Source organism: Dipodomys spectabilis, unplaced genomic scaffold, assembly GCF_019054845.1.
Source record: "Dipodomys spectabilis isolate Male_0828 unplaced genomic scaffold, ASM1905484v1 ptg000175l, whole genome shotgun sequence".
Classification (NCBI taxonomy): Eukaryota; Metazoa; Chordata; class Mammalia; order Rodentia; family Heteromyidae; genus Dipodomys; species Dipodomys spectabilis.
Genome location: NW_024870852.1, coordinates 7,137,706 through 7,161,624, shown reverse-complemented (window position 1 = coordinate 7,161,624; position 23,919 = coordinate 7,137,706). Strand labels below are relative to the sequence as shown.

The 23,919-nt window shown below is 55.6% G+C and overlaps 2 protein-coding genes across 2 annotated transcripts; both read right to left on the bottom strand.

Moving 5' to 3' along the window:
• Positions 1–1,565: 1,565 nt before the first annotated feature.
• Gfra4 (GDNF family receptor alpha 4) lies at positions 1,566–8,680 on the bottom strand. The gene is made up of 7 exons (XM_042694822.1): positions 8,604–8,680; positions 6,111–6,167; positions 4,388–4,733; positions 3,614–3,714; positions 3,370–3,504; positions 2,293–2,384; positions 1,566–2,168 (listed from the first exon to the last, which is right to left on the bottom strand). Exons 2-7 carry the CDS (start codon positions 6,157–6,159, stop codon positions 2,088–2,090), a joined length of 804 nt encoding a protein of 267 aa, XP_042550756.1. The 5' UTR covers positions 6,160–6,167; positions 8,604–8,680; the 3' UTR covers positions 1,566–2,087.
• Adam33 (ADAM metallopeptidase domain 33) lies at positions 7,858–21,207 on the bottom strand. The gene is made up of 22 exons (XM_042694617.1): positions 21,096–21,207; positions 19,091–19,170; positions 16,129–16,205; positions 14,793–14,871; positions 14,529–14,605; positions 14,272–14,452; positions 13,963–14,031; positions 13,812–13,883; positions 13,533–13,699; positions 13,368–13,452; positions 13,131–13,273; positions 12,257–12,434; positions 12,040–12,129; positions 11,645–11,840; positions 11,413–11,521; positions 11,119–11,317; positions 10,958–11,035; positions 10,768–10,876; positions 10,545–10,692; positions 9,150–9,241; positions 8,604–8,681; positions 7,858–8,352 (listed from the first exon to the last, which is right to left on the bottom strand). The coding sequence occupies exons 1-21, from the start codon at positions 21,205–21,207 to the stop codon at positions 8,644–8,646; spliced, it is 2,379 nt and encodes a 792-aa protein (XP_042550551.1). The 3' UTR covers positions 7,858–8,352; positions 8,604–8,643.
• Between the last annotated feature and the right edge of the window lie 2,712 nt (positions 21,208–23,919).

Below are 23,919 nucleotides of genomic sequence, written 5' to 3'. Positions count from 1 at the left end.
TACCACTCCCCCAGGCCTACCAGTGTCCTGCCTAGGACAGCCCATGAGCTGGGAAAGAGCAGTCTTTCTCTACTAAGTTTATAATTAAAAGGAGAGGTCCTTCACATAGAACACTGGTGACTTCCTATTCACCCCTCAGCAAGAGTCTGCCTGGCTACTGAGAGAAACTGCTGGAAAGACCAGCAGGAGCAACATCATTTGGACCCCTGGAGACAGCTGTGCCTGAAGCCCAAGTTGCTCCAGTGCTTTCCTAAGCCACTTTGATGTGTTTTGTTATTATCAAGAGAGAACTGACTGGTTGGGAACTGGCTGACAGTGTGAACAAATGATATTTGTGGGTTTGGTGTGAGTTGCAATGGTCATGGACAATCGAAGGCCTGAGTTTTGGTGTGGTTTGTGCCTAACCCTTGTGTCTTAGATCAGGATTCTCACACACTGGAGAGAGGCGAGAGGGAGGCAGGATGGAGCAAGGGCTGAGCTATGAGGTGATCTCAGTCAGAGTGCAACCTCAGTCTTGTTCTACTGGCTTTGGGGCTTGAATGGAAAATGTAATTGTGATTCCTTGAAGCAGCCAGACCAGGCTCTTGTGTCCCTGCCTTGGTCAGTCCTGGCTACCATAACCTCAGGAGCAGAGAATAAGCTAATATGCATTTCTGGTCAATGACTCTAGGAAAAGGACAGCTAAGCTTGTTTAGTAGCACCAGATTGCAGCTATGATTCAGTTGTACTGGCCCAGGGCCTCTCTGAGCAGAGCGCCAACAGTCTCCACCACAGCACACTTCACAGTTCCTGCCTCGCCTCAAATTGACCTGGGAAGTGGCAGCCCTGTTGGTAAGGATGACAAAAGTCTCCAAGCTTTCCAAGCAAAGGCTGCCTCCCCAAACCCCTTTGCAGACCATTTTTTAAATTTTGTTACTTAATTAGTGGGGCTGGAAGAAGGTGGAACCTAGGGTCTTACATATGCTAAGCAAGCCTTCTACCATAGGCTGCACACTTAATCCAAGAACTGCAATTAAATATTGCCCATAAGCTGGGCACTGGTGACTCACACCTGTAATGCTAGCTACTCAGGAGGCTGAGATCTGAGAATTGTGGTTCAAAGCCAGTCTGGGCAGGAAAATTCATGAGACTCTTATCTCCAATTAATCTCAGAAAAAAAACAGAAGTGGTGCTGTGGCTCAAGTGGTAAAGTGCTTGAGCTTAAAGACAGTGCTCAGGCCGAGTTCAAGTCCCAGGACCGGAGATATATATAGTCATTCATTCATTCACTGGGTCATAGACACTACCTAGTGTGTGTCTGCTGGCCACCTCTGGCTGCAAAGGAGGCTGGGAAATGTAGTTTCCTTATCTGAGAACTAACAGAGAAGGAAGAAGGGACAAAAAGCAAAGAAAATCCCTGCCACTAAGACTTAAGAGCTAATTCAATTCTACAGCTATGAGACAAGAACTGGAAAGCTGCTAGGCTACCCAAGGCCATATAGGCCAGCATAGACCACACTGGTCTCCAGACTCTCAGGCCAATGACAACAGGAAAGCAAAGTCAGTATCAGTGCATGTAGGTTTATTTGGTACAGTGTGCCAACGCTAATGCTGAGGGTAAACCTCTGGGAAGATGACTTTCGCCAGTGTATTCCTGGGGGCCTGGCAGGGATGGGAACCACATTCACTCCAGCTGGTGCCCATCAATGTGGAGTATCACGATGGAAAGTCCTGGGACACAGGTGGATTGAATTACTGGTAATGCCTAACTGGGAGGCTGCCATGCAAGGCTGCAGTGCTAGAGCGAGTCTTGCCTATGGGTCTGTCCAGATGCACTCAGTGAGTTTTTGGCTGGGAGATTTCGACCTCTAGATCTCAAGTTCTGTGATTAATCCAACCAAGATGCCCATGAATAGGAGAACCAGAAGCTTTGCAATCAGGCCCTCCAACTTACACTCCAGGGAACAGGCACACCAATGTCCACACCCACAAAGAGTGGCAGCAAGGTCAAGCCAGTCCCTTTGCAGTGGGCAATAGGCCAGAGATGTGATCCAGCAAACTATGCAAGGTGGGTAGTCAGACGTGTTGTCCCAGGTCTGTGGTCCTAGTCAAAGCAGGGGCTTGAGAGCCAGGACAGAGAGAATGGCCAGCAAGGAGCTCCCTTCCAGGGACTGGTCAGCAGAGGAGATCTGAGGGGTGGAAGCACAGAGAAGACTCAATGCAGGAATGTGTGCTGTCCTCTGCTGCACTCCTTCCCAGGGGACTCATGCCTGCAGGAACTTCTAGCTGACCCACCCCATCCCAGTATCTTACCTGTAGGAGGCTGTGCCCAGGATCCTGGTGGGAGTCCAGCTGCTCCTGCAGGATTGAGGGCCACCCGCTGTCAAAGGCTTGCATGGCACCATCTACAGAGGGATGAGTCCACAGAGCGCTTGGCTGGGAAATCCTAGCCTAGAATCCCCAGTTCCTTGGGGACAAATTGAGAGACCCCCTCCCTACCTGCAAGGAAGAACTTCTGGGATGGGAGGTATGTGTGGAGCAATGTCAAACAAGGACAATTGGGGTAAGAGCAACTCAAAACCTGAATAGGGAAGTGGCACTGTGGCTCAAGTGGTAGCACACTATCCTAGAGCTGAAGAGCTGAGGGACAGCGCCCAGGCCCAGAGTTCAAGCCCCATGATGGACAAAAACAACAACAAAAACCACAAGTGAATAGTCCTCCATCCTCATAGGGCAGGGTGAAAATTATCACCCCATTTTACAGTTGAGCACAGAAAAGGTTTCTAGTGTATGCTCAGCTAGTAAGTGGCAAATCACAACTTCAACAGAAGCCCTCTAAATCCAGACCGCTAGCTATTCCAATCTCAAAAGGCAAGACCAGGATCACCTGTGGGAGGGAGATTTGGGGGGAGATGGGGAAGGGATCTGCTCACAAGTGTGGGAAACACCAGCTTGACTGTCCCACCCTGTTGTCTTAACGGTTATTGCCCTTTCTGGGTGCTAGTTGCTACCGTTTTAAGAGTTCTAGCTACTCAGGAAGCTGAGATCCTGATGACCCCACGGTTCGAATGACCCCACGGTTCGAAGCCAGCCAGGGTGGAAAAGTTCAGAGACGAAGTAACTGATTAACTAGAAAAAGTGGGTCTTAGAGGCGTGCCTCAAGTGCTAGAACACCAATTCCAAAAGCTTAGTTCAATAATACCTGTAAGATTCTCCTTAGGGTCTATGACCTGATCTGGAGCAGTTTTCCCCAGAGAGGAGACGACTGCAGAGGGCGAGAGCTTCGAGGCTTCATCAAAGAACCCGATTTCCTCCCCCTCTAAAATGGGCTCCTCGTTTGCTAGAGGGCCTGGAAGTGGCTCCCGTCCCTCTCCTACTGGGGTCCCTCACCCAAGCAGCGGTTCCTTGTAAAGAGCCCCCGGAAACTTTCGCACTCTTCACGCCTGTTCCCACTGACTCCACAGTCGCACCAGGGGGCCACGCGCGCGCTCGCGTTGTCCACGTAGTTTGGGGTGACGGCGGTGCCTGCAGGAACGGACCCCGGTGGCGGGTGATCAGCCCAAGCTGGCAGAAGCAGCTCCTGGAGACCCTCCCCTCCCCGCCCCCGTCCACCTCAGACCTCAGCGGTGCGTACCCATGAGGCCTGCGTAGGCGCGCAGACAGCGGGGACCCTGACCTCGCAGGCAGACATCTGGAGCTGGGGCGCAGGAGGCTTGGAAGGCCAGGAGGCGAGGTCTGCACCAGGGACCCGAGAGGGTGATCAGTGACCCAGCCCCGCCCCCGGGAGCCCCGCCCCCGGGAGCCCCGCCCCCGGGAGCCCCGCCCCCGGGAGCCCCGCCCCCGGGAGCCCCGCCCCCGGGAGCCCCGCCCCCGGGAGCCCCGCCCCCGGGAGCCCCGCCCCCGGGAGCCCCGCCCCCGGGAGCCCCGCCCCCGGGAGCCCCGCCCCCGGGAGCCCCGCCCCCGGGAGCCCCGCCCCCGGGAGCCCCGCCCCCGGGAGCCCCGCCCCCGGGAGCCCCGCCCCCGGGAGCCCCGCCCCCGGGAGCCCCGCCCCCGGGAGCCCCGCCCCCGGGAGCCCCGCCCCCGGGAGCCCCGCCCCCGGGAGCCCCGCCCCGGGAGCCCCGCCCCCGGGAGCCCCGCCCCCGGGAGCCCCGCCCCCGGGAGCCCCGCCCCCGGGAGCCCCGCCCCCGGGAGCCCCGCCCCCGGGAGCCCCGCCCCCGGGAGCCCCGCCCCCGGGGGCCCCGCCCCCGGGGGCCCCGCCCCCGGGGGCCCCGCCCCCGGGGGCCCCGCCCCCGGGGGCCCCGCCCCCAGGCTATAGCCGCACCCACCTAGCCCCGTGAACCCCGCCCCAGGCTCCGCCCTCACAGGCCCCGCCCCAGGCTCCGCCCTCACAGGCCCCGCCCCCGCGCACCTGCAGACTGGGCTGAGTTCGCAGGCCTCCAAGATCTCCAGGCAGGAGGGCGGCGATGGGTTGGACCCGACGAAGGCACAGGCTGGCACGAAGGTCTGACGCCGGCGCTCGGCGCACTCGGTGCCAGTGCACTGGCAGAAGAGCAGCGCGTGGGTGAGCGCGGGCGGCCCGCGGGAGAAGAAGCGGCGCAGGGCGCGGTGGCAGCGGGCAAGGTCACAGTCACCGGATGCGGACCGAGCCAGGCACTGGGTTACGTACTCGGTGCGCAGCCACTGGCACCGCGCGTCTGCTGTGCACGCCTCAGCCGCGTCCAAGCAGTGGTTCTGTCCCGCGGAGCTCGCGGACCCTGGTGGAGGGGCAGGCAGGTGCAGTTAGATCTCAGTGCACCCCACAGGCACGATCCACTCTACCACTGCCCTCGGAAGTTGGGGGTGGTCCAAAACCCAAGTGTGTGGGGAGGGTGGGGGGGACTGAGTGTAGCCTATTCCTTGTCCTACATGGAGATCCTTTTGGGTGGGCTTATATGTTTCTCCATCCTTCCAAGACTGAGGCTGACACTGGCCAGGGAGGTATGTCACTAGTTTAATGAAGGGTGGCCGGTGACAGGTGACCACTCAAAGAGGATGTCTGGCCAGGTAGAATTACACATCCTAGACCTAAGGCAAGCTGCTACAGCTACGCTTGCTATATCTACATTCAGCCAAGCCAGGGTATCTGGAATCAGGACTTCCTAGGACCTGGGTCACCCAAACCAGTCTAACCTACCCCTTCCTCCCCACAGCCTCCTGCTGAGACTGTAAGACTTATCAGCACCCCAGCCTGAGAATAAATGCCCATCCTGCCCCTTCCTCCATCTTGATGTGGGGGGGGGGGGTCTGTGCATGGGAGGTCTCCTGCTTCTGGACTGAGAGCAGGGCTCCTCTTTTTTCTAGGTCCTGGATCATAGTGATATTGGCTGTGGCTTCAGTACCCTAAGCTCGCTAGGAAGGGTAGACCTATGCTTGGGGCTTGTGAAGAGTGGAGTGCATGAGTGGAGGGGACAGGAGATGGGAGAGTCATCCCTTCTCTCCCCTCCCTTCCCTTCCTTTCCTTCTAGAAGGCTCTTCTCTCAGTCATGCTGGGAACACTGCCAGGCCTCAGTCCCACACAACTGCACCTAGTGTCACCTAAGTACTCGGGCCCACCTGCTCTTTGGTTACCGGTCTCTCTTGACAGAAGCACTTTTAGCTCTTCTCCACTCTCAAGGCAGTGTGTCAAAAAAAAAAAAAAAAGGCAGTGTGTCTGAGCTCCAAGATCTCTGCCTAAATTTTCACCATATTCCATTCTTCACCCTCACCCCATAAATGGATGAAAATGTCCAGCAGTGAATTAGACATAGCAATGCCCAGACTAGAAGTGGAGCTCTGGAGCTGAGAGAAGGAAGAGTAAAGGGTAGGAAAAGTTAGGAGAGGAGACAGGAGAGGAAAAGTTCCTGGGGAAAAGAGCTATCAAGGTGAGAACTGGGAGGGAGATGACTCCACTGGTCCCTGTTGGGCCTGGAAATAGGGTGCAAGGTGAATGCTGTGGGGGTAGACTGTCAGAGGTCCACGGTCACAGGATACAGGCCTCTTGCAGTGGTCATTCCTGCATTACAGCTTTTCCCTGGATCACCCTCTTGCCCTCCTACCTTTTGGGAGGAACAAGAAAGAGAGAGATGGGGGGAAAGTGGGAGACAGATGCTTACCCAACAGCAGCAGCAGCAACAGCAGTGCAGACCCCAAACAGCAGGCCATGCTGGACACTGAAGATAGAAGGATGGCAGGAGACAGAGCCCTAGTCCCCTGATGACCTGGGTAGTAGAACTCCTGAGAAGGAGCTCAGCAGACACCCAGACACCAGACTGTGATGGTTCACAATCTACCACTGGGAGGAGCCTGGGCTGTGGGCATGACACCTGCCCTCTCTACTTTGTCCCCGCCCAGGCTATACCCTTAAAGAGCCACCAGAACACCTGCCTGTGCTTAAATGGACCAACCCAACACACTAGCCCTCCACATATCACGCACCCAGCAACAGCCACAGAACAACCAAGGAAATCTTGTTTCTTTTTTCTTTTTCTTTCCTTCCTTCCTTCCTTTCTTTTTTTTTCTTTCTTTCTTTCCTTCTTTCTTTTTGTCAGTCCTGGGGCCTGAACTCTGGGCCTGGGTGCTGTCCCTCAGCTCTTCAGCTCAAGGCTAGAGCTCTACCACTTGAGCCATAGCACCACTTCTGGCTTTTTCTGCTTATGTCAGGAAAGTCTGTGAGAGTCTTATCTCCAATTAACTACAAGAAAACTGTAAGTGGCACTGTAGCTCAAAGTGGTAGAGCATTAGCCTTGAGCAAAAGAGCTCAGGGATAGCCTGGAGTTGAAGCCCCATGACTGACAAAAAATCAAAAAACCTCTATTTGGGGGATTTTTTTTTTTTTTTTTTTTTTGCCAGTCCTGGGACTTGAATTCAGGGTGTTGGTACTGTCCTTTCTTTGGCTCAAGGCTAGCACTTGAGCCACAGCACCACTTCCAGATTTTTCTGTGTCTATGGTATTGAGGAGTCAAACCCAGGGCTTCATGCATGCTAGGCAAGCACTCTACCACTAAACCACATTCCCAGCCCTGGGGATTTCTTTTAATTTGGATGTTTTAAATAGATGAGTTGGGACTCTGGCTTCTCTGGCTGTCAATGGAAGGAGTGGTAGGCTGCAAAGCTTCCCCCAATTCTATCCACCTACTAGAATATGATTTTGCTGCTTATTGTTTTAAGCACCTCAGATTTGGAGTAGTTTGTTATACTGCAACAACTACTTGACTCTTGCAAGAAGTCATGAGAGAATAAGAATGTCCACAGGAACAAGAGAGGAAGGTGAAGGGCAACCTCTTAGTCAGACAGCTGTGTGAAGTCTTTTTTGTTTTTGTTTTTTGGGGGTCCGGTCGTGGGGCCTGAACTCTGGACTTGGGCGCTGTCCCTCAGCTCTTCAGCTCAAGGCTAGCGCTCTACCACTTGAGCCACAGCGCCACTTCCGGCTTTTTTCTTTTTGTTTATGTGGTGCTGAGGAATCAAACCCAGGGCCTCAGGCATGCAAGACAAGCGCTCTACCACTGAGCCATCTTCCCAGCCCCTGTGTGAAGTCTTGACTGCTTTTGCAGCTCTACCCACCAGTTGTGACCCTCAGGATGCCCCCAAAGTTTTAATTTATAACAACCACCACAAAAGAATCACAGTGATACACCCCCACCCCAAGCAGCATGTCTTTCTTCCAACGTCTCTGTGGCTTTTTCTGAAATGTCACCAAATGTCTCCTCCCATGGAAGGGAGGGAGGTTGAGTAATGAATGCCCAAGCAAAGGAGGCTGCAGCATACCCATACCCCCACAACCTCAGGTGAGAACTGGAGAAGGGGGTGGGGGCTGAGGAAGTGTCCAAGGGTATAGGAAAGAACCAGAAGAGACTCAAGAAAGAAGGTCCCAAAGATTTTGCTTATTTCCCTATTTGTTTGCAGGGACCAAGATCCGGGGCAGAGACTTAGCCTGAATCCTAGGACCCTTAGGACTCTGCCCTCTACACAACAACATCTGGAAGAGGCCCATAGAGGAGACACAGCCAGGCTTTCAGGACCCAGCCTCTTCAGATACCCACAGGGACCCACCCTCCCCTGATGGGGGGGTTGGGAGCCATGGGACCTTTGCTCCTTTGTGGATGCATTCTGAGGCTGGAGGGTATACCCAGAATGCCCCAGCCCTCAAAGCCAAAGACCACACTGGGTAAGCTTCTGATGACTCTAGGGTCCTGGAATAGGAGTGACAGAGCTCCACTGGGGGTATAACCCTTCCAAGCTGCCAGAAGGTGCAGGTCATTGTCCTTAGAGTCCAAGTTCCTGGAGTGGCTCTTGGTGGTCACTTGTCTTTTATAAATACTTCTCCTCACAGACAGAATTCGGGTCTCTGGGCTTGACCTGCTGAAAATGAAGTGGTGGTGGTGGTGGAGGGGGTCACTCATTGAAGGCTGGTGTCCTGGGCTACAAGTCAAGTAGCTGAGGACCAGTCACCAGGGAAGAGCCACAGTCCTCCCTCCCCTGCCCCAAGGGCTTTCCGCATCTGTATCCATGACTACACTTTCTCTTTTGCTTATTGACTAACCCAAGCCCAGGGACTTGAATAGGGGGTGCTTCGCAGTGAGAGGGAAGAGCTCAGGGGCCACACCTACCTGGGGGACAGGAAGGCAGGGCTACATGGCTACAGGCTTCTCAGGGTGGCTGCTGGGCTCTGGCAGTATTCTTGAGTTCTGGAGGCAATGAAGGAGGGTGAGTGTTGTGAACACAGTTGGCAGGAGCCCTGGAGCTTGGGCATCACACAGGAGACTCAAGAGAGCTGGGCACACAGTGGGGGAAGAGGGGTGCAACAGAAAAGAGGCAGGGGGAAAGATACCATCCTTGTTGGGTGCCAGCTAATGCTAGCTACTCAGAAGGCTAGACCTGGGAATGGAAGTTCAAGGCCACCTCAGGCAGAAAAGTTTGAGATGCTTATCTCCAGTTCACCACCAAAATGCTGCATGGGGTGCTGTGGTTGTAGTGGTAAGCATCAGCTTTGGGCAAAATGAAGCTAAAGCACAGCACTTAAGCCCTGAGTTAAAGCCCCAGTGCTAGCATGTGCATGTGTGCATGCGTGCACGTGCGCACACACAGACAGACAGACACAAATACAAACACTCCATCTTCACTTCCCTCCTCATGTCCCCTGGTCCCTCACTCACCCAGGCGCTGGGGCTCTCCAGCTGCAGTAGGGCCCAACTCCATGGTGTGAACTCCACCTGGGAGGTGCTCCCTTCGTGGGCCATTGTTGGACCTAAGCAGTGGCATTAAACCATGAGGAGCTTGGAAGACTGACTCTGCGCAGGGCACCCGGAGTCTGCTTCTTCATACCATGGTACCCAACCAAGTTCTGTGTTGGCTGAGCTTCTACTCTTCTGCTTTGGCTTGCACTTCCTGCCCCCTCCTGGAGGAGTCTTTGGAGTCCATGCTTTCCTTGAGACCTGTGCCCTCCAGGACACCCTGCCCCTCCCCTCTCTAACCTTGACATTTCTCCCAAGCTTTGGCACCAAGCCCCCAACCTTCCTGATGTAGCTTTGCTCAGGTCCCACCTAAGGTTGGAGTGCCTAGATGTGCCCCCCCCCCAAAGCAGGAGCTGTGCCTGCCCACGTTCCTTGCCATTAGCTACCTGCTGCTTCACTCCAAGCTTTTTCCCCCTACCCCCCATCTCTCAAGACCTCCCCACTTCCTTTGACATCGCCACAGTCTCCACTGCCCTGAAAGCCCATGTTAAAGATGGGATGCGGCTGCCACCACTCTGCAGACTCCCCTTCCCATGGTGACACCCCAAGTTCCTCCCACCTTTCTCCTCTGCCCTCAGCCCCTTATCATTCCTCAGTTGTGCCAAGGCCCTCTCTGCTGGCAGCTGGGGCCTGGCCAGCTCCCTGCCCCTGCCTGGATGCCCTCTGCTCCCATTTCTAGCTCAGCTCTCTCAAGTCCAGGCTGTCACCCTCGCCCAGAGTGGCAGTGAAGAGATAGCCCTAGGGGAAACTCCCTTAGCACTATGTACACTCCCCTCAGGTCAGGGAAAGATGGGTTGGGAGCGATCCTTTGGCATAAGAACTGTCAGCACCACAGCTGACCAGTGGTATGGAGTACAGACACGCACGCTCAGTCCCTGGGAAACTTGAAAGAAGTGACAGTGCCTAGGGCATAGGAAGTGAAAGAGGGCCAAAAACTCCTGAAGCAGGCTACAGAGGCCTCCACTGTCTTGGGAGCTGGTTGGGGGAACCCACCCAAACCCAGCAAAGTCAGGGATGAGGCAGCCACCTGTGGAGAAGTTGAAGTGGACTAGAAGGGTGATGGGGTGGGGGAGTATGGGGTGGGGGAGTGAAAGGCTAAGCTCTGAGTGTGGGTGGGGACAGGAGTACAATCTAGGCTTGCCTAGGAGGCCATCCCAGTCCCGTTTTTGCCCTGCCTCAGGTCTCTCTGCACCTAGGTTCAAAGCTGAAGACACCATCCAGCTCCCTGCAAGCCTGTGCAGCTCTGAGAAGCAAGAATCACAGGAGTGAACTCAGGAAGAGGGACCAGCACCCTCAGAGACTGGATATTCAGCCTACCGGCTGCCCATGGGCTTCCTCCTGCAGCCCCAGAAACATGGCTGGAACGGAAGTCCTGAGAGCCTGTAGCAGCACCAGGCCAGACCAACCCCAGGGAGCAGAGGCAGCAAGAAGCTGAGGAGCAAGGCCAGCAGGAAGGCATCGCGCGCTGTGGAGAACAGGGCTTTAAGTGGTGAACCAATCACCACCCCAGGTCCTGCCCGCCTGTCCCTCATCGGCGCACTTTCAGGCTGCATAGGGCCACTGTCCACGCTACCACCAAAGCCTGGCTGGTCACAAAAGGGAGGCGCCCAGCCCTGAGCACAGTGGCAGTTATGGTTGCTATTGCAAACCTGCAGAGAAGAGAAGGAAAGAAGGGTCACATGGGCTCAAGGATCCCCCCCCAAGGTCACTTCCAGACTTTCTGCACTCACTCCATGGTTGTGGCAGGTACTCAGGCAGTGCTCCAGCTCCTGGAAAGTCGCATTCTGGCAGCGCCTGTCCTGGCACATCTATGTTCACAGGGCTGTGAGAGGGGACACTTTGGCCTGGAGGGACTCAAGGGACCGGGAGGGGCTGGGTGGGCAGGGCTCACCATGCTAGGTCCACATTGGGTGCCCGGTTCTACCAAGCCTAAATCAAACAGGTCCAGCTGCGCATCAGAGAGTGCAAGGGCTCCGCGGCAAGCCATCTCCCTGCCCTCTAGGTGAACCGTAGAGTCCAGGGGCACCATGTGTGGCACGAGTGGGCTCTGCTCCCCACCCTGGCACTGCAGTTTCCCACACTGGGCATCCCTGGGGAGAAACGTAGAGGGTGGTCTACCTGAAGCCTGTACCCCTTACCCTGACCTACTCTGCAGCGTTGGTTGCCCCCAACTCCACCCCCTCACCTTGGTGCACAAGGCAAGAAGCCACCCGCACTGTCCTGACCACAGTTCCCACGCGTGTCTCCCGCGGAGTTTACCACTTGGAAACAGGCCTGTGGTGCTGGGCGCGAGGCTGAGGGAGAAGAAGAGGGGCTAGGGCCAAGCAGGCCTGAACCACACTCGGTGACCCCAGCTCCCCCATCCCCTACTCCGTCTCCCTCCTTCCCCCCAGCCCTAAAGCCCTGCGCCATCTCACCAGGGCCCCAGAGCCGCTGGCACTGCTGATCCAGAGTGGGACACGTGCCATCCCGACAGTAGCCGCGGCCCCCGGCGCAGGGCGAGCCGTCCAGTAGGTAAATGTCCGGAGGACAATGAGGGGAGGCTCCCGTGCAGAATTCGGGGAGGTCACAGTCACCCACAGCCCGACGGCACAGCGTCCCGGGCGGCTTCAGCTGCGCGGGTGAGCCGGTTAGAGGAGAGCAGACAGACAAAGCACAGTGAGAGATCCGGGCTTAGGGGGACGCAGGAGGCGGCGGGAGCGCCAGGAGGACCCACGTTTAGAGTTGAGACAGCACCCAGGAGGGAAACCAGAGGGCGCCCACCAGTGGAGACCGGCCGGCCGGCGGTTCCGGGTCGCCCGGCAGTCCTCACCAGGCAGCGCGCGCAGCAGAGCCCGTGCGCGCACCGCGCCCCCGCGCGCAGCGAGCAGTTGTGGGCGAAGCAGCAGGAGTCCGGGCACCTCTGTCATCGGAAAGGTGAGAGAGGAACCGGTGAGGGCGCAGTGCCCCAGACTTCCGGGGAGGGAGCGAGCGTGGGGGGGAGGGAGTTGTCCATTCTCCGTCCCCAGGGGCGGGCGAGCCCACCTGACCTGGTCCGGGCCGCAGTCGCACTCTTCACCCGCCTCCACGAAGCCGTTCCCGCAGCGGGCCGGAGGCGCGGGAACCCCGGGGCCCGGAGCGTTCGAGAGGCACGCGCCGCCCCCCTTGCGGAGGAAGCTGCGCAGCTGGCGGCGGCTGCAGGCGCTGAACACTCGCGGGAAAGGGTGCCTGCGGGGAGGGGAGCGGGCGTCGGCCTGCGGGGGGGGGGGAGGCGTCGGCCTGCGGGGGGGGGCGTCGGCCTGCGGGGGGGGGCGTCAGCCTGCGGGGACCACCTTTCTCTTTTTAAGTTTTCGTGTGTGGGGGGGCGGTGTCGGTCGTGGGACTTGAACTCGGGACCTGGGCTCTGTCCCTCAGCTCTTCAGCTCAAGGCGAGTGCTCTACTGCCTGAGCCACATTGCCATTTCGGTTTTCTGGTGGTTTATTGGAGCTAAGAGTCTCACAGACTTTCCTGCCCGGGCTGGCTTTGAACTGTGATCCTCAGATCTCAGCCTCCTGAGGAGCTAGGATTACAGGCATGAGCCACTGGTGCCCGGCTTATTTATTTAGGTAGGATCTTGTATTTGTTTTTGCAAAGGCTGGCCTCGAACCTCATTCTACATCTGTTTGTTTTGAGATGGCCTCTCACTTTTTGCTAGGCCGGCCTCGAACCAGATTCCTCCCGATCTCTACCTACCAGTAGCTGGCATTACAATCTAGATTCCACCTTCACACTCTTGAGAATCCATTTTACCTACATCTTTCCCCCAACGGGCGCATAAAACACCCTAAGGACAGGTACCTATGAATCCTCCTTTCACAGAAAAGAGAACTGAGGGTTAAGCAAGGAAACTCAGGTAAGGAACCAAGCCCCTTCTCTGTGCGCACCCGGTGGCCGCCGCCATGACGCAACCGCCCTGTGCCACTGTGGCCTCCACGCAGCAGCCGTCCGGGTCGTGGCTGAGGCCAAGGCTGTGGCCGATCTCGTGGGCCACGGTGGCAGCCGCGCCGATCGGGAGCTCCGAGTGGTCCTGGGAGGGTGGGGGTGTCACCTTGGGGCCGCAAGCCCCGGCCCCTTCCCTCCCCCCCCCCCCCCCCCCGCCCCAAGTCCCCACAGAGATTTACCATGCTCACACCTCCGGAGCTCTCGGCTCGGCACATGCCCTCGACCGGAGCCAGGCCCACGGTGGTGCCCTGGAAAGTGCGACCCCTGAGGAAGAACGCTGGTGATGGGTCAGGGTTCGGGGCCGCCCTGCCCACCCCACCCCCGCGTAGGGCAGAGGGACCCACGTGAGCAGCTGTGCCGAATCATGTGGCCTCCGCGCCCACAACCCCCGGCGCCACTGCAGGAAGGCCCAGAGCGTGGCATTGGCGTCCGGTGTGATTTGGCTGTAGTCCTGCTCTGTCCACACTTCCAGGCCGGTCAGCACCACCTGAATGTCTAGTGTCCTGAGAATCTGAGGGCAGGGAGGAGCGGGGCTGGAGCCAGGAACCCACCTTCCTACTGTACGCCTGTGCGCCATTGTCCCGTTCCCCTACCCCCATCCCCCTCTCTGCCCCATCTCCAACCTGATCCACGTAATTGGCGACCTCTAGGAGACGCTGTTTGGTGTGGTTCAAGTTCTGATGTTGGATCATGAACTAGGAAGGCAGGAATTCTAGGCGCGAGGGACAAGCAAACTCCACCCAGCCGCTACCAGTCCCCTCGGCCTTCCCTCACCAGGGTGTGGTCAGCCACCAGGTACAGCTCCAGGTACATTGGGCTCTTACCGTGGGCCTCTCGCCTCTCCTGCAAGGTACAGACGGGAACTCTGAGAGGCAGACTGCTAGGGTAGAGTTCTGCCATCAATCCCAGTTCTCAGAGACAACAGTTTGAGACTTGTTGCTAGAATGTATTTCTCCTTTTCTGAGTTAAAGGATCAGGACAAGTGGCCCTGCTGTGGAGCCTGTGTTTCTGTCTCTTCTGATTGGGAATACTATGGATATGGGACTGTGCATTTCCACCTCCACCCCTATTTGTGCCCCTGACCCTGTTACGGGGAGCTGGAGGAAGGCTGGTCCTGCCCTGATTGTCCCGGAAGCCACAGGCCCCTTTCCAGCTGAACAGCCTCTCTGTCCGGAAGATCATGTGGGTTGAGGAGTCCTTGGAGTCCCCAGGTGGCCAGGGAAGCAGGTAATAGCTGGTATTGCTGCTGAGCGTGATCAGGCCACTAGGGTACAGAGGAATGCAGAGTGGATGGGAAAGGCGCTTACCTCAGGCCCCACCCCCTCCGCCAAACGCCTCACCTCATCCCAGAGCAGCCACTGAGGACTACCCAGGAGTCCTGGTAGCCCTTCACTCTCCCATAGTAGTGGCAATGATCCTGTAGAGGAAGCAGCCCAGCCCCAAATCTCAGCCAGGGCTGACTCTGGAGGGCAGAAGGCCAGCCTCTCAGAGATTGGAGTTAGGGAACAGAGTGCGAACAATGGGCGCATTTCAGTGATGCACCACAGAGGGTGCATCCCCAACACCCCTCACCCTGTCCTCAAGAGCCCAAGGAAATATCTCACCGTGTAGTTAGGGACCAGCACCACAGGCTGCCCATCTGGGCTGTAGTGGGTTTCTGTGTACCCCGGGGCCAGCAGCCTGCTGGGAGAGGTGTTTTACGAGTCAACTGGTTTAGCCCTGCCTCCTGCTCCTGGTGGCCTTCCTGCCTCCCTGCCTGAATGCTAATTAAGCAGCTGTATGAGTGAGGCACCCCGTAAATGTCTTAAGGAAAGGATACAGGAGAGGCTGTGCATTGTTCAGCTCAGGAAAACCTAGAGAATGAAGGGTAAAAGCGAGGAAGGAGCCTTTGTGATGGCTTAGATGTGGAAGATGGGCATATGGGAAGTACCAGGGAGGAGGGGAAGGGAGAAGAGGAGGAGGTCTTGTGGTTCCTGAGGTCTGCAGCAGGCAGTCTGGAAGGTGGGGGGCAGACTCAGCAGATGCTGGGAAGGTAAGACTTGGAGCCAAGGAGGAGACTAAAGCCTGAGAACCCCTACTTGCTACCTAACTTCTTGACCATCTGGTCAGCCCTCTCACCCCAACCCTTCCCATTCCAGTTCCTTGAAATCTCCTGAGGCCTTTAGACCCCCTCAAGTTTAGAGGCTTCATCTCATTGGTTTTTAGTGATGCTCACTCCCTGCTTCCAGTCTACCTGGTTCTATGACACCATAACTCCATCTTGACAACCACCCCACTCAGTCCGAGGCACTACCCTGCTCAAAATCTTGGGCTCTGAATGTTCAGGATCTTCAGAACTTAATGCCTAGGAGTCCCTAATGTACTAGGACTCCTCAAATTCATCTCTCTGTCTATGCTCTTCACCTGAAGGTGTAGACACTCCAGATAGGGTTGACAAATTGCCACTGCTGGATGGATGCTTTGACCTTTGTGACCACTGTGATTTTGCCCCTTCCTGGAGTGCCATCCTGTCGGTGGGAATCCTGTATAAGTCTGCCTCTCTCTTCTCTCCCCTCTCCCCTTTTACCTCTTCCCTCTCTCTTTTCCTCTCTTCCCTCTCTGCCTGTGCTGGGGCTTGATTTCCTAGGTTTCCCTTTTGACTGCATGTATTTTGAGAATGTCCACTAGGTGGTGAAAACACAGCTGCCAAGCTGCTCCTAGGGTGGGAGGAGAGATGTGGCCACAGAAGGTGTCCGCACCTCTACAGTCCACTTCAGCCTGAAGAGGGCCAGCTGCGAGTAGATGTGACAGGTATGACTCTCCATGACACCTGCACTTCTTCTAAGTCTCTCCATTAATCTCCTGCTGGGGTCTGTACTGATTCTCCTACCCCACTCCCCCGTCTCCCCCCCTGAGAAATGGTCCATTCTCCGTCCAGTGGTTCCTCAACCTGATACTTACTGATTCTTCTTCAGTTCAAGCAGGAGCTCCTGGCCTTCAGCCTCCAAGACCAACATCCCCACATCTAGGGTCAAGATCTGGTTGAGAAGGAGTACAAGCTGTGATAATGGCCTACAGTCCACCTGCCTGCCCGTGAGCTGGTAGGATGTGCAGCTGGCTATTGAGAAAGTGCATGGAGGGCATGGTTGGATGTGAGGTAAAAGCAAAGAAAGATATTCCCAAAATCAGTATGTTCATGGTCATGACAACAGCCAATTGGAGGTGCATAAACAGCCTGTCAGGAGCACACACATCGTCCCTAGAGATGAACTCCAGAAAGGTACCTTGTGTGCTCACAGTTACTGGGCTCTTGGTCTGCCTTGTTTTCTGGAGCATGAAATGCAGGGGACACAAGGGTCATATGGACATTGTGGGAGCCACGGGTATCTGGGTATTTGGGGGTAAGGACCCTCTCATGGATTCTGTATTATCTGGAGGTGTGGGGTATGTGTGTGTGTGTGTGTGTGTGTGTGTGTGTGTGTGTGTGTGTGTATGTGTGTTCTGGTCCTGGGGCTTGACCTCAGGGCTTAGGTGCTGTCCTGAGCATTTTTACTCAAGGCTAGTGCACTATCACTTGAGCCACAGATCCACTTCCAGCTTTTTTTGTGGTTTTTGGAGATAAAAGTCTCATAAACTTGGGGCTGGGAAGGTGGCTCAGTGGTAGAGCGTTTGCCTTGCATGCATGAGGCCCTGGGTTCGATTCCTTAGCACCACATAAACAAAATAAAAAAGCCAGAAGTGGTGCTGTGGCTCAAGTGGTAGAGCACTAGCCTTGAGCTGAAGAGCTGAGGGACAGTGCCCAGGCCCAGAGTTCAGGCCCCACAACTGGACTCAAAAAAAAAAAAAAAAAAGAGTCTCATAAACTTTCCAGCTTCATACTTCGATCCTCAGATCTCAGCCTCTTAAGTGGCTAGGATTACAGGTACAAGCCACCTGGCATCAGGCCGTGTGTGTGTGTGTGTGTGTGTGTGTGTGTGTGTGTGTGTGTGTGCGCGCGCGTGCGCATGTGCGCGCGCGCGCACCTTTTGGTGTGTGTACTGGTGATTGAACCCAGGGCCTTGGACATGTTAGCCAAGTGCTTTACCAATGAGCTGCATCCACATTCCCTAGTTTCTGTAGCTTGCTTCCTCTCATTCCCTGTGGAATCCAGACTTGATTTTCTACCTCTAATTTGGGCAAACTGTGCCATCTAAAATCCTCCACAGCCTCCAGCAGTCACCCACTTCTGGGCTCACAAAGTAAACAGCCACCCATCCCAAGCTAGGGGAGAGCACTGGCTTTCTTGGTCAGCTGTCAGGAGGGCTGGGCAGCTTCTCCTCTCCTCCCCCTCCTCGCCCCTTTCGCCTCTTTCACCCCCCAGGATATCCCATCTTCCCCCTTGTTCACACAGCCTGGCTGGGGGCCCAGAATTGGAGCAAGCCCAGGAGATTCCTGGGGGGCTGCTGTATCTTTGGAATGTTTTCCCCACCCTGCTGGCTGACTCTCCCCTTTTCTCTCAAAGTGCACTGTGCTGGGACCCTGGCCAAGGGGCTCAAAGTCCTGGGGAAGGGAGGGGGCATCCTCTGCAGGTGGGGAGCAGACAGCTCTCACTTCCCTAGCCATGGACCCCACAAGGCCCTAACATGAGCTCATATGGCTGGAATGCCACTGGCTTCACTGGAGAAAGAGTTTGTATAAGACAAAGGCAGTGGTCCAGATAGAAAGCCACACTCAAGGTCCCTGTCTCTCTGTAGCCCCTGCTGCCTTCACTTCTGGGCTTCTTGGTATCCCTGCCCGCCCCCACGATGTGCCCTACCCCCACCCTGCAGTATAAGTGCACCCTTAGCTTTAGGAGAGGACATCTGTCTGCCAGAGCACAGCCTCCTGCCCTGTCCTGTCCTCACAGGCTTCCTAGAGCAGAGACCAGAAGTAGGCAAAGCAGGGTGGGGTCAGCGCAGGCACAGGCCAGGTGACCCCAGTATTTGCTCCTCCCACCCTTTTATTGGAGGTGTCAAAAAAGATCTCAAAGTGTGGGCCAGCACTGTGTGTCTGACCAGTTGAGGGGAGAAGCTGCTGGGGGGGTGGGGGGAGGAGGAGGAAGGGGGGAGGTGGGCAGTGAAGGCAGTGAAGGGAGCTCTGGGGAAACCCGCCCCCCATCTTTGCAATTGCACTGGCCTGACTTCCTCCTCCCTGAGCATGGGCAGAGGGACTGTCCACTCTGGCCTAGAAACTCAGAACTGAATGCTCCCCAGTCTTGAGTGAGGGGTGGCCAGTGATAGAAAGTTTTTCAGACCTTAGCAGATCTCAAGCTTCTAGACTCAAAGAGCTGTGTGACCATGATCCAATGTCTTTGAGCTTCAGTTTGCCCCTTTGTAAAATGCGCACCAAGAGGCTATTGGCTTCTTGGTTTGCAACACAGATGTGGTGACACCAACATCTGGGATGTGGTTATTCTAGAAGAATGTGATAGGCAGAGTTGGCAGGAGGCTGGAGGGAGGTACAAAATGGTGTGGGCTTGCCTCTAGGGACACCACAAGAATGACTATTGTCACAAGACCATAAGCTTTGTATTTGCAGGCATTTGAACGGCTGGGCCTGGGAGGGACAGCAGTGTGCCCACAGGGCCATGTGTTCCAGACAAGTCAAAGGAAGATATTTTGGTGTCTTCTTAGAGCTTCAAGCCTCTAACTCTGAACTCATCTCTGGGAGTGGGGGCGGAGGCTTGGAGTAATACAAGAAGAAGAGGAAGAAGCTGAAAATGACTTCCATGTGTGCAGGCTCTCCTATCTAGCTGTCTCCTGCCCCGCCTGCCTGGTGGGGTGGGGCCTGCAAGAGTAGTGACTTGGTTCTGGGAACCCCAGAAAAACTGCTATTCTATAAGTGCAAAGTGCAGAGGGTTTGGAAACCATGGGGCCCTTGCCGGGGACAGGGTAGAGATACTAACCGGCTCTTCCAGGGTGACTGCATGCCAGGATGGACCATCCAGGACCCAGTAGGGGGTGACGGGCTCTCCAGGGGCATTTCCTTGAGTGAAGGCAGAGCACAGAGTGAGGGACACCCAAGGAACTGGGAGAAGGGGAAGCCCAAAAGGGCACATCCATCTTCATAGGCTCCGTCTGCAGGACAGACAGCCATGGGGCATCCTTGGAATGGAAGAGCCACCACAGAGGTAGCAGGAGACGAGGAGCCTGGGAAGGAACAACTTGGCTGGGGATTTAGGATCTGCTTGATCTTTGAGGGGTGAGGGATAGGCTTAGGGTCAGAGGTCATGAGGGAGACCAAGGCCCACCGTGCAGAGGGGAAGGGAAGGAGGAGGCAGGCCTGGGTATTTTTAGGCTGGGCAGCAAATGCCTTTAGTGTGAGAGATCTGTGACGTGAGTCTGCCTGTGTCTCCCCGCCATCTGAGAAAAGCAACAGCCAGATGTCTCCAGAGGTCCACCTTGCTCAGCACTCTCCTTAGGGACTTGGTGCTGGTGGCAGGGTCCCTAGGAACCCTGGCGCCCTCCTTTTGTCTTCAAGATGAGGGGAAGCTAGGGGACAGAGCCTCTGTGCTGAGAATGGGGGAGGGAGTTGGTGCCAAAAGGGGCTCTAAGGAGGAAGCCTGAAGCCAAGCATTGCTCAGAGGGTGCCTGGAATGCTCCCCTGGAATGTTCCTGCCTCCTCACCCCCAACAGGCCCCAGGGAGCCAGGCACCCAGAGCCCAAAGCTGGCCCTCCCACCCTCTGCCACTCAGCCTGGGGTGGTGGGGGGAGGGTCAGCTCCTAAAACACATGGCTCCCTCCACACACACACCCCCCCCCCCACTTCCCAGCCCCACATTCTGGCTGATCTCTCCTCTGGTGGCAACATCCCAACTCCTCCCCCTTGCTCCTCCTCCTCCATCTCCTCCTCAGACCTCAGGCTTCAAAGACCAGGAATGGCAGCAGCTCCTGGAACCCCCTTCCTCAAGGCCCATGCCCTCCTTCATTGATGAACCAATTGCTATCAATTAGATTGGGGGGTGAGGAGCTGCCACTCTGGAATAGAAGCTGAGGGACCTGGAGAGAGGGACAATCAGGGAGGATCCCTCAGCCCTAGAGGCTTCACTGCCCCAGGGCCTGAGGCGCAGTGTGTGGACAGATGTGCACACTCTCTGCTCCCTGGCAGGGCTGTGAAGAGCAGCTTGTAAGTTGTACGGGAGTGAATAGAGGGAACCAGTCTGAGCTGCAGACTATGGAACCCTTCTCCCTTTGGGGATCCCATCACTCATGATCCCTTGCCTCAAGTCTGGAGCTTTAAGAGTCCTAGCAGTGGAATGCCTAGAGATTGGTCCCCAAAAGCAAGACAGCTGTCTCCTTCCCCTTGCTGGATGGAATAGGGCAGAAGCTCATGGAGGTGTGTGTGTGGGGGGGTCTCCCAGCACCAACCTGTGGGTGAGGACCCTTTCCCCCAGCCCAGTCCTTCCTACCCATTGCCTTCTTTCTGTACTTGCTGTACAGGACCTGGAGAGTCCTCTGGCCCTCTTAGAGAGGTTAAGAGCCCTGACACAGGGGAAGAGACAGACACGGGCTTCCAGAAGCACTGTCAGACAGACACCTTCTGTTTGGAGAGGTCCTTGTGAGTCTCACCAAACAAGGCAACTCTATAAACAATATACACCCTGCTCAGGGCAGTGGAGGAGGGGACAGGGAGTCCTGAAGGCAGAGCATGAGGTGGGGGTTGGAGGCAGGAGTGGACTAGAGTTGGGGGCCTTCCTGGAGGAAAGGGCAGGGTACTTGGCAGCTGCGGAAGGAGGAAGGATCTTGCCCTTCTGCTTTGCCCAGGATGTGGGCAAGTGGGCCCAATGCCACCTCAACCCTCCCAAGCCCTGTCCTCCCTTCCTAGCCGTGGCAGCCCCAGGGTTTTGAAGCCTCCAGCTCACCACCCTCTCTCACCCGCCCCTAGAGGCGCGCCTCTGCGCGCGTCCTCACCTGGAAGTGCCCGGGCGCCCGGCCATAGCCGCGGGGGAAGCGGCGGCAGCCGCAGCAGCAGCATCACCACCGCCACTAGCAACCCCCGAGATCTCCAGGACTCCCGGCCCATAGCGGGGAGCTAACTAAGCACAGCTAACTAAGCACAGGCTGCAAGCTGCTCGCTCCGCCCCGTCTGGACGGCGGCCGACCCACGCCCGCCCGCCGCCTCCTACCTACCCTCTGGCCTCTCCGGCGCGCCGCCTCCCCGGGTGAGCCCGCCCGAGCCGGGCCGGGGAGCCGGGACGACCCTCCGGTCGCCGCTGCCGTCGAGGGGGCCGAGCTGGCTGCGCTGGGCGGAGGCAGGAATCCAGCCCGCGTCCCCGCGAAGGCCACCGAGGTTGAGGATGCAGCGGGGACCGCGGGAAAAGCTCGCTGAGGACGGCAGCGAGATCGGGAGGCCGAGGCGGCTCAGGTCACCCCAGACCAAGTCCTCCGAGGACCCCCCACCCACAAGTCTCCGGGGCCAGGCCTCTCTGTCCCTGCGGTGGAGGCGCCTGGGGGAGCATCCAGATGGCTCCTCTGTTCAGGCTAGATTCCCCCCCCCCCCCCCCCCCCCCCCCCCGCCAGACTCCCGGGAGTGAGGAGTCCTTTCCAGCTTGGTCTCAACATCATCCGTTCCATATCTTAAAGGTTTGAGCCTGGTACCGGTGGCTCATGCCTGTAATCCTAGCTACTCAGGAGGCTGAGATCTGAGGGTCGCCGTTCAAAGCCAGCCCGGGCAGTAAAATCCATGAGACTCTTACCTATAGTTGACCACCAAGAAACCAGAAGAGGTGCTGTGGCTCAAGTGGTAGAGCACTCACCTTGAGCTGAAGAGTTGAGGGACAGTGCCCAGGCCCAGAGTTCAAGCCCCATGATGAACAAAAAGGAAAAAAAAATCAATGCAATGATTGAACTGTATACATGGATGAGTTTTGCTAGCTGTGTATACCAGTAAAACCACCCCCTCAGTAGAGCTATATTTCCCCAAAGTTGTCTTTTCTTTCTTTTTTTTCTTTTCTTTTTGTCAGAGACTAGGACTTAAACTCAATATCTGACACTTTTGCTCACTGGCTGGTGTTCTACCACTGGTGTTCAACCACCTAAGCCACGCCTTTAACCTTCCCAAAGTTTTCCTATACCTTGCCAATCTCTCATTCCCAAACCCAGAATTACTAATTTGTTTTCCCTTTGCAGATTAGTTTTGCTTGTTCTAGAACTTATATAAATGAAATCCTGCAGCACATACCCTTTTTTGTTTAGATTTACTCCCTCTTTCTTTTTAGGAGATTCATTTACACTAGTTAGTGCAGCAGCATAGTCACACCTGGCTTAACAATGGCCGCAAGTTTGCAGAAACATGCATGCCCATTTTATCATTGCTCTGACTGCACAGCTAACCTAGGTCTGGCCCAGGATTCTATGTGGACTTGACCTACTTTCCCCAGGCTACAAACCTATCCAGCAAATACCTGTGAGGAACCCTGTAGTCAACTGTAATATAATGAAAAGCCTCTGTGGTTTTAACTGTATTTAATCACTAGAAAGGATCAGAAAAATCCTAAGTGCTCCTCTTTCAGGCCCATTTTTCCTTCGTATACATGGTCCCTCATTACCGGAACATTGCTATGTAGCACAATAAGAATCTCTGCAGCTGGGTGCTAGTGGCTCATGGCTATAATCCTAGCAACTCAGGAGGCTGAGATCTGAGGATTTGTGGTTCAAAGCCAACCTGGGCAGGAAAGTCCAGGAGATTCTTATCTCCAGTTAACTACCAAAAAGCTGGAAGTGAACAAAAAGGTCAAGGACAGAATCATATCCTGAGTTCAAGTTCCAGGATTGATGGTCATGTGCTCATGAGGGCATGTGCACGCGCGCGCACACACACACACACACACACACACACACACACACACACAAGAATCTTTCAGATTGTCTATGTAGGCTGGCTGGCTCCAACTGAGATCCTCAGATCTCATTCTCCTGAGTAGCTTGGAGGTGTAAGCCATTGGTGACTGATGCTCTCTCTCTTTCTCCCTCTAAGTATGTATGTGTGTGTGTGTGTGTGTGTGTGTGTGTGTGTTTATATATATATTTATTTACTTATTTTTGGCAGTATGGGAGATTCAACTCAGGGCCTTGTACTTACTAGTCAGGCTTTCTACCACTGGAGCTATACCTCCAGCCTGGGGGACAAGTTGCCAATCTTTTTAATTTTAGCATCTTGTGTATGTGTATCCTCATTTTTATGCTTCAATGATCTACTCCCCTTTTGGACAAATACACAGTTTTGAATCCCTTTCTGTGTCACTCAGGGTTCTCCTGAGAAATAGAATCAGTAGATTGTGTGTGTGGTGTGTGTGTGTGTGTGTGTGTGTGTGTGTGTGTGTGTGTGTGTGTGTGTGTGTGTGTGTGTTACCCATTTCCTTGTCTTCCCCCCCCACATACTCCAAGCTCTATGATGCCTGGAATATGAGTCTGTTTCAGCACTCAGCAGAGCCTGTCACAGAGGACAATAAAACAAGGTGTCTGTAACCTAAGAACCATGTGGAGATCAGTCCTTGCAAAGCTGAGGGGACTGACCCCAGAGAAGCTATTACCCAGTGCCTGGGTCTGCTGCCCATCCCTGAGCAACTGTTAGTTTACATTGTGAGGTTTCAGAGGAGGAGATGGGGCCATTTGGAGGAGATGGTTCCTACAACACCTGTCATCAGCCCCATGTTTACACCTGGTTACTTGATAGATGATTGAGAAATGCTTGCTCTCAGAGAGCCATTGTGTTCTGGAAAGAGGTAAACCTGGT

Coding starts and splice junctions, on each gene's coding strand:
- Adam33 (XM_042694617.1), bottom strand. CDS start 21,207: ATGGGCCGGGAGTCCTGGAGATCTCGGGGGTTGCTAGTGGCGGTGGTG. Junction 19,171..21,095: donor GGGCGCCCGGGCACTTCCAG/GTGAGGACGCGC, acceptor CCTTCACTCAAG/GAAATGCCCCTGGAGAGCCC. Junction 11,841..12,039: donor TCTGCTGCGCGCGCTGCCTG/GTGAGGACTGCC, acceptor TCACCCGCGCAG/CTGAAGCCGCCCGGGACGCT.
- Gfra4 (XM_042694822.1), bottom strand. CDS start 6,159: ATGGCCTGCTGTTTGGGGTCTGCACTGCTGTTGCTGCTGCTGCTGTTG. Junction 4,734..6,110: donor GTTGCTGCTGCTGCTGTTGG/GTAAGCATCTGT, acceptor CCCCTCCACCAG/GGTCCGCGAGCTCCGCGGGA. Junction 2,385..3,369: donor TACAAGGAACCGCTGCTTGG/GTGAGGGACCCC, acceptor ATCCCTCTGTAG/ATGGTGCCATGCAAGCCTTT.